Source organism: Hipposideros armiger, unplaced genomic scaffold (assembly GCF_001890085.2).
Source record: "Hipposideros armiger isolate ML-2016 unplaced genomic scaffold, ASM189008v1 scaffold_84, whole genome shotgun sequence".
Lineage (NCBI taxonomy): Eukaryota > Metazoa > Chordata > Mammalia > Chiroptera > Hipposideridae > Hipposideros > Hipposideros armiger.
Genome location: NW_017731434.1, coordinates 1,693,562 through 1,702,870, shown reverse-complemented (window position 1 = coordinate 1,702,870; position 9,309 = coordinate 1,693,562). Strand labels below are relative to the sequence as shown.

General features: G+C 37.2%; 1 protein-coding gene across 1 annotated transcript in view; it reads right to left on the bottom strand.

The window, feature by feature from the left end:
• MSH4 (mutS homolog 4) overlaps positions 1-9,309 on the bottom strand; it is a 79,726-nt gene that overhangs the window by 42,526 nt on the left and 27,891 nt on the right. Inside the window, exons 7-8 of the mRNA XM_019644048.1 lie at positions 5,483-5,655; positions 2,036-2,103 (exon numbers count right to left, since the gene is read on the bottom strand). Coding sequence (XP_019499593.1) covers positions 2,036-2,103; positions 5,483-5,655 — 241 coding nt within the window. The remainder of the gene's footprint in view (positions 1-2,035; positions 2,104-5,482; positions 5,656-9,309) is intronic.

Below are 9,309 nucleotides of genomic sequence, written 5' to 3'. Positions count from 1 at the left end.
TGGAGCTGAGCTTGTGCCCACCACAACTAAGAATGAAGGAGAACAACTTGACTTGGAGCTGATGGGTCCTGGAAAAACACAATGTTCCCCTTCCCCAATTCCCCAATAAAATCTTTAAAAAAAAAAAAGTAGCTTATGTCCACACACACAAAAATCCTACATGTATTGGTCAGTGGTCCTGTCCCCTAAAGATCAAGCTACACATCAGTTGTAAAGTATAAGTACTTGTACTAGCTTAATAATAAGGAAGCCCTTAGTAGACTCCTCACAGTTCATTTGCTAAAGATTAACACACTGTTTGGGCTGGCCACTGTTTCATGCATGCAGCTTGACAACTGAACATAGGCATTTGTATTAAAATGAAAAATGAAAAACAAATTCAAAACCTATTCAAGTAGGTTCTAGTTCAGTTTGTTAGTATACACGTAAATCGTCATAGCTGGTTTAGTGAAAGCAAACACTTAAAATTGGTTTACGTGAAGATGTGTGTAGAAAAATGGGTGAAGAATAAACTGTCTAGACATAGCCCCACTAGCACGATGGTCCCCTTATACTTCCATGGGCCTTGACCCGTGGTGACGGTGACACCCTGGTGGCATGCCCACATGTGTCAGTTTAGCGTTGTCTGCATTGTACTGGAGCAAAATGGGTGTCAGGCTGTCACTGTTCACACAAATTTTTAAAGAAACTTTTACCATGGGGGCATCTTTGAACTCTCTGTTTTTAAAACTTTATGAACCATGACTCGGAGCCAGCAGAGGTAGGCTATGGCTGTGGACTTCAGCACAACCACCAATACTGATGTTCAAGAAATTACAATTTACGTCCATTCTAAGTTGCAAATGCTAGTCTTTTTATTTTTTTTCAATAAAAAAAACCCATTAACTTAAAGAAAGGAGGGAGGGAGGTGAGGGTGTTATCGCTACAATATGGAAAGACTTCCCAAACATAGATTAGCCTTCAATGGCTTTGCAAAGTAATCAAATTTTAAATCAAATTTTATTGATGTACAAGACTTCTTTCCTTTCTAAGCTTATGAACAAAAATATACATGTCTTTTCATTACAGTATTTTTCAATTAAATGGAAGAATAAAAACCATCTATTACTTTCTTTAAAAGATATGCCTATAAGCACTAAATATTTAAATTTGAAAAATATCCAAAGATGTTTCATTCTTAAAGATTAAGCATATTTAAAAACTAATCAAATGTTAGCAAATGTTACTGTAGTCTAAGTTTTTTTTTCAAATTACATATAAACTCTTTAAATAAATATTTGGTTAATGAAAATATGCCAATTCTTCAAATGAGAACATTTTAATTTTACTATAACACACACATTGGGGGCAAAAAGTTTGCTTCAAAAGGCATTGAAGGGCCGGCCGAGTGGCACGTTGCTTAAGAGCTGGCTTGGGACGCCAGCTCTGATCAGCAGGGCCCCGGTTTGGATCCCACATGAGGGCCAGAGACACTGCCCTCTACAGCTAAGATGGTGAACAACAGCTCGACCTGGAGCTGGGCTACCGTGAGTCGCCGGCGACAGCGTAGGCTGCAGGCCCTGCTGCAGTGGGCTGCCATAAGCTACCGTGTGTGGCCGGCAGCCAGCATGAGCGGCAGGCAGCCGGTGTGAGCTGCCAAGGGCCACCGTGAGCGGCCGTCCAGAAGCCGGCGACCATACTGCCTCATCCAGGAAGAGCGCAATGATAATACCAACATGGGCCACTGAAGCGACGTCCTCCACAACTAGACAGAAGAACAAAACGACAGCAACTTGTCTGTTTCCCTTCCCCCAATTCCCCAGCGCTGTTCCCCTCTCCCAATTCCCCAATAAAATCTTTAAAAAAAAAAACAAAAACAAAAGCAAAACTCACACACACACCCAAAAAAAAAAAAAAAAAGGTATTGAAAAACCTAGATATTAATAATGAAGTACTTTTCCAAATCATTTTTATGTTTTCCAATTGTTATATCACATTAAGACAAGTTATATCACATAATGTATAATAATATAATATAATGTATACATAAACATACCGTGTCTTGCTTTGGAATTTGGACTAAAACAGAAAGAAGCTGCTCAGTATCAAGAAATCTTGATATAACTGAAACAAACAAAAAATATTAGCATTTAAACTTTGTTACAGTTTAAAATATATATTATATAAACTATCCTCAAATACTAAAATAGAACAGTTCTACCTGCATATATTACTTGTTTTAATTGTCTTTATCTATCTTACAAGTGCCAGGAATAAAACAATATAGCCTAATGGTCTTTTCTTAATTTTGACTATTCACAATCTGTATTCAAAATATAACATTGTTAATTGCCCCTTCCTTCTTGAAATTCTACTTCTCTGGGTTTTAGATGTTGCTTAACATAATTTCCTTTCCACTTTTTCGATCTCTGAACTTTTCTTCCTGACACTTAAAAAAGATTAAAAGTATAGTTCAAACACTAACCATGTAATCTTTTAGAACAGCGGTTCTCAACCTTCCTAATACTGCGACCCCTTAATACAGTTCCTCTTGTGGTGACCCCCAACTATAAAATTATTTTCGTTGCTACTCTATAACTGTAATTTTGCTACTGTTATGAATCGTAATGTAAATATCTTTTTGTTTTCCGATGGTCTTAGGCAACCCCTGTGAAAGGGTCGTTCGACCCCCAAAGGGGTCACGACCCACAGGCTGAGAACCGCTGTTCTAGAAGTTATGTAACTTCTCTGAACTTTAGCTGTTCTCATCTTTTAAATGTGGATAATGACATCTGTCTCCTACGGTTGTTGTATTAAGTGAGATAATATATGTAAAGTATCTTGCACATAGCAGAGCTCAAAATTGTTATTTTATTTTCCTTAACTCATTTTCCACCTTAGTCCATAAAAGTAAATTTATAGATAATTATAATCTATCCCTTTTAAATATCCCTAGGTTGTTTTTGACTTTGTTTTTTTACCTTAACCATTTAATATGCAGATCTTTTAATAATGCACTCTTTTCCCCATACTTAAAATATATAGTAAACTGCAGTAACTACTATTTCTTAATGACTCATGGTTATTATCATCATTATAATGTGTGACCTCAAAAGTTTTTGTGGGGCCGGCCGTGTGGCGCGTTGGTTAGGAGTTGGCTTGGGACACCAGCTCTGAGCAGCAGGGCCCCAGTTTGGATCCCACTTATGAGGGCCAGTGACGCTGCGCCCTCTACAGCTAAGATGGTGAACAACAGCTCAACCTGGAGCTGGACTGCTGTGAGTTGCTGGCGATGGCATAGGCTGCAGTGGGGCTGGCCGGCAGCAGGCATGCGCTTTCGTGAGCTGCCAAGCCACCGTGAGCGGCCATCCAATGGCCAGTGAGCGACTGCCTCACCCAGGAAGAGCGCAATAATACCAACATGGGCCAGTGAAGCGATGTCCTCCACAACTAAACTGAAGAACAAAAGGACAGCAACTTGTCTGTTCCCCTCCCCCAATTCCCCAATAAAATCTTTAAAAAAATATAGTTTTTGTGTAGACATTGATACTTTACAAAGTGGTCCCAACCTGTTATCCTTTAAAAAACAATTTCTATGTCACTTGGTTCCTGTTCAAACTACTCAGTATCTTTTTATAGTTTCCAGTTTGCCTACCTCTAGAATTGTGCCCTTTTCTAATTTGTTGCTTCGGTAAATTATGTTAAAACAGTTTTAACCATTAGAGTAAATAGACTGAGTATACTACTATTATACTGTTCAGTATGACGTAACACTAATATGACATTTTACATGTGATTCCACTAGTCAGATTCTCTTAACACCCTCACTTAGATTGGCCTTTCTCTTTTTCATTCTCTTCCTTCTTCCTTTCCCCAAATCTCTCATAACAACCAGGATGTTTCTAAATCAAGGATTTGATCAGATTATTCTCTTGGTTCAAAATTGTCTGCTCCCTATTTCCTGCAGGATAAAATCCAAATTCCTTAGCATTATATAAAGGCCCTTCATAAGTTAGCCCCAATGCTCATTTCCTGTCATTCCCCAAGGCTTCAGTCATAAATAACCACTGGTCATGCCTTAAATGCAGCAAGCTGTATTATAACAACACACATATAGCTGCAGAAGCTTATGTTAACTCTACCTTTCCCAACATCCCAGGTAACAAGTGTACACTAAAAAGTAATAACTGTTCAACCTCACAGCCAATGGCACTTACACCTGATCTTTATCCCAGCCACCACTACTAAAAAATATTTTTGTTACCCCTATGCACATCAACATACCTTGCATAGGCATGTCCCCTTTATCTTGAATATTATTTCTAGGATTCTCCTGTTGTCAAAATCCTACTCATTCTCTTAAGACAGACTGAAATATTGTCTCTGTGAATCCCACCTGGATTCTATCTTTATTCCAGCTCCCATCTCTGTGTTCCCATAAATAAATACTCAATTATTAATGCATTTACCACATTGTACCATATGTTTAGAGTTCTGTTTCCCTAACATGAATATAAGATCCTTGAGGACAAAGACTCACAGCTTTATATTCCTCAACTTTTTATCTCTAATACTTACAAAATGCCTACTACAATAAAGCAATTACTGGGTTTTTTTAAAGAGGTTTAGATTCTCATATTTTAATAAATTATAAAAATTACCCTCCCACCCTGTTCTGTGCTCATGCTCCCCTAATTTTTAAATGCTAAGATAAATTACAAACTGTCAACATATAGAAAATATAGAAATGGTTGGCACTTGACTAACATTATATGATTAAATAACTTTTACTATTCCTGGCACTTATGTATTACACAGAATGCCAGGTATAAAATAGGCCAACAAAATGTTGCTGTGAACAACAAGAAAAGGGTTACTAGTTAAAAATGGCCTCCTTGTACCTTTCCCAAAGTCTCATTAAATATACTGGAATATATAGAAAAAGTGAATATATTCAACAACATTGGAAATGCAGAGTCACAGTCAATATAATGCCAGAATGCTGAAGGAATTATACTAACTAAAAGGCATTTGGAATTGGACTGAGGAAAAACAATTCCAGGTTTTCACGTACCACTTTCGTTTACACTACTGGAATACTAGGAGGGGTGGTTAGAGAATGGGGATATGGAAGAAAGACCAAGCTATTAAAAATCAGTACTTGGACTAAGAACAATGCATATAAATTGTTCTTCCACCTATAGGTTTAAGAAGAAAATTGCACTGTCATGACAGTGAAGAAACAGAAAGGTGCCAAGGGCAATTCTATGGCCTCATGTTATAGGTTGGACTGCATCCCCAAATAAGATATTTTGAAGTCCTAACCTGTGGTGCCTGGGAATGTGATCTCATTTGGAAATTGGATCTTTGCAGATGTAATCAAGTTAAGATGTAGTCATTAGGGTGGGACTTAATTTATTTAATATGACTGGTATTCTTAAAAGAAGACAATGTATTTTTTCCTAGTAGTTTGTATTTATTAAATTAGATGATATCCATTTACCTGACTGAAGTCCAAAAAACAGTTCCTCATCTTGAAGTAATTCTTGAACACAATCTAATCTCATGTTAATAGTTTCAATATCAATTAGAGGCTCTAATATATTAGAACGAAGTCTTCTGCTCCCTCCAGGTGTCTTAGTATAATTTAGAACACCAAAGAGAGTGTGATTATTCCTTTGAAAACACAAGCAAGGTAAATTTCACTAAGTATATAAAGGAAAAATTCAAGAAAACTGCAACTTAACTTCATAATTAAATAATCCTAGAATCTGTATAGTGGTTCTCAAACCACATGGGTATTCTGATTCGGTGGGTGTCTAGGATGAGGCCTGAGATTTTAAATAAGCTCCCAAGCATGCTGTCAGTCAAGGAATCACACTTTGATTAACAAGGATCAACACTATCTTCTTATACTTACCAAATTTTTTCATAGATCATTTACAATATTCAGACTAATATAAAATGTTCTAGTTCATGTTATTCCATCAATAAAAGCAAAATATCAATAATTGATTAAATATGGATATAATTTTTCCTGTGTGAAAAAATATGAAAACCAAATAATAACAATAATAATAATAATAAATTTATCCTTAAGGGGAAAAAGAACTTCTACATTGATAAAATGAGTATTTAATATAATCACTTGTTTCTAATTTAAGAAGTTAGAGAATTATAAGTGAAAGAGAAAGGAAGAAAATAATTTCAGGTATAGAAACTGTTAAAGAAAAAAAGTAGGAATGTATAGAGAATGACCAAGTGGGTTGCTTTTGTTAGATTGGTTGAGAAAGACCTGTCTGTGTTTTTGGCAGTTGAGAAGGCCCATGCAAAGATGATGATGTGATGGGGATGATGACAATGATGATGGTGAGAATAGCTAACATATACTGAATGCTTAGTACATACCAGTTATTGTTCTAAGCATTTTAGATATATTAACCTATTTAATTCTAATCCCATAGTATGAGGTAGATACTATTATTAGGCACATGTTACAATGGAAGGAACCAAAGCACAAAGAAATTAAATAATTTCTAATTAGAAATTAATAATTTCTAATAAGTAGCAGAGCAGCAATTTCTGGCTCCAGAACCAGAAAGTTCCAAGATCGATGGAACTTTACAAGTAATGGAGGGAGATGAATGAGAAGCTGATAGAGGCCAGGACAGAAGTCCCCGTAGACTATGGTAAAGAGTCTGGGTTCTATTCTAAATGTCATGGGACCACTGAAAGGTTGTAAGCAGGAGTGCTGCAAGATCTAGCCATTAGGTTGAGAATAGACTGATTGTAGTTGGGTAAGAGGAAGGCAGAGAGACAAGTTAGGGGCTATCATAGCAGTCCAGGCTAAAATGAGGAAGGTATGGATTAGGGTTGTAGCCTTGGAAATGGGAAGAAGTGATCCAGAATTGGTAGGTACTCTGAAGGTTGAGTCAAAATGATTTTCTGATAATTGAATCTGAATTGAGAAAAGAGAGGAAACAAGAAAGATTCTTACGTGTTAGTCATCAGAGATCCAGAGTTTTGCTATATCAATTTAAACGAATTTTTAGGGAACTACTCAAATCAAGTCCTGGCTCAGCAGTCTCTCATCACAGGCACTATTTATTTATTTATTCATTCATTCATTCATTTTTTTACTTTTTGAGAATTTGGATTCTGCAAGAACAAAGGAAGTGAGGAGCATACCCAAACCTACCATTTGCTATAGTAATTAACAGGTGAAACAAGGAACTGAACAGGTGACAAGTCTACAGAAGCATTAGAACTAATCAGATAGTTCAGGAAGTGGAATATCCATCTATTAACTTGATATTCTTTAAGTCTGTGAAGATTTCTCCATTTATCTTTTTCAACTATAATACAACCTCCTGAAGGTCAGATATCCTATCATTTATTAATAGCAGGAACTCAAGCAATGTTTGACAATAATAATGATAAACTATGATGAACTATGAAATGTGACAAAGTAAAACTAAGTATAAAATATTTTGTAGTAATTATCAGGCTTGGTCATTTGGTCATTGACTTTCTAGGTTGCCGTATGTTACTATAAATAAAAAAAACTATAAGAAACACCAAATGGGGTGCCTGGATGGCTCGGTTGGTTAGAGCACGTGCTCTTAACAACAAGATTGCCGGTTCGACTCCCCCATGGGATGGTGGGCCGAGCCCCCCGCAACTAAGATTGAACACAGCACCTTGAGCTGAGCTGCCAATGGGTGGCTGGATGGTTCTCAGTTGGTTACAGCATGTGCTGTTAATAACAAGGTTGCCAATTCGACTCCCAAAGGGGATGGTGGGCTGCGCCCCCCGAAACTATTAATAGATTGAAAATGGCGACTGAACTTGGAACTGAGCTGCACCTTCCACAACTAAGTTTGAAGAACAACAACTTGTTGCAGCTGATGGGTCCTGGGAAAAACACACTGTTCCCCAATAAAGTTAAAAATTAAAAAAAAGATTTGTATATACCAATAATAAACTATCAGAAGGAGAAATTATGAAAACAGTTCCATTTACAATTGCTTCAAGAACTATAAAATACTTAAATTTAACCAAAGAAGTAAAAGATCTGTACTCAGAAAATTATAAGACACTGAAGAAAGAAATAAAAGAAGATACAAATAAATGGAAACACATACCTTGCTCATGGATAGGAAGAATTAATACAGTTAAAATGCCCATACTGCCTAAAGCAATATATAGATTCTATGCAATTCCTATCAAACTACCTAGGGCACTTTTCACAGAAATAGAAAATATAATCCTAAAATTTATATGGAACCATAAAAGACCCCAAATAGCCACGGCAATCCTGAGAAATAAGAACAATGTCAGGGGTATCATGCTACCAGACAATAAAACATACTAAAAGGCTACAATAATCAAAACAGTATGGTACTGGCATAAAAACAGGCACATAGATCAATGGAACAGAATAGAGAGCCCAGAATTAAATCCAGGCATATACGGGCAGTTAGTCTATGACAATGGAAGCAAGAGTTTACATTGGGGTAAAGATAGTCTATTTAATAAGCAGTGCTGGGAAAATTGGACACATGCAAAAAAATGAAATTGGACTACCTCCTTACACCATATACAAGAACAAATTCAAAATGGATTAAAGACTTAAATGTAAGGCCTGAAACCATAAAACTCCTAGAAGAAAATATAGGGATATAGGAACTAAATTTGCAGACATTACCCTGAGCAATATTTTTACTGATACATCCCTGTGTGCAAGGGAAATAAAAGAAAAAATGAACATATGGGACTACATCGAACTTAAAAGTTTTTTCACAACAAAGGAAATTATCAACAAAACAAAACGGAAGCCTATTGAATGGGAGAAAATATTTGTCAATGATATATCTGATAAGGGGTTAATATCCAAAATTTATAAAACACTCATGCAACTCAACACCAAAAAACAAACCCAATTAAAAAATGGATAGAGGAGGGCCGGCCGAGTGGCTCAATTGGTTAAGAGTTGGCTTAAGAGCGCGAGCTCTGAGCAACAGGGCTGCTGGTTCGATTCCCACATGGGTCAGTGACGCTGCGCCTGAGCTGAGCCGTCACTGAGCTGCCAACAGGTGGCAAAATGGCTCAGCTGGTATAAAAACAAGGTTGCCTGTTCTTGGGCCGGCCGAGTGGTGCGTTGGTTAAGAGCTGGCTTAGGACGCCAGAAGGCCCTGGTTCGGATCCCACATATGAGGGCCAGTGACATTGCCCTCTACAGCTAAGATGCTGAACAACAGCTCAACCTGGAGCTGGGCTGTCGATGGCGCAGGCTGCAGCCTCTGTGGCAGTGGGTTGCCATGGGCTACC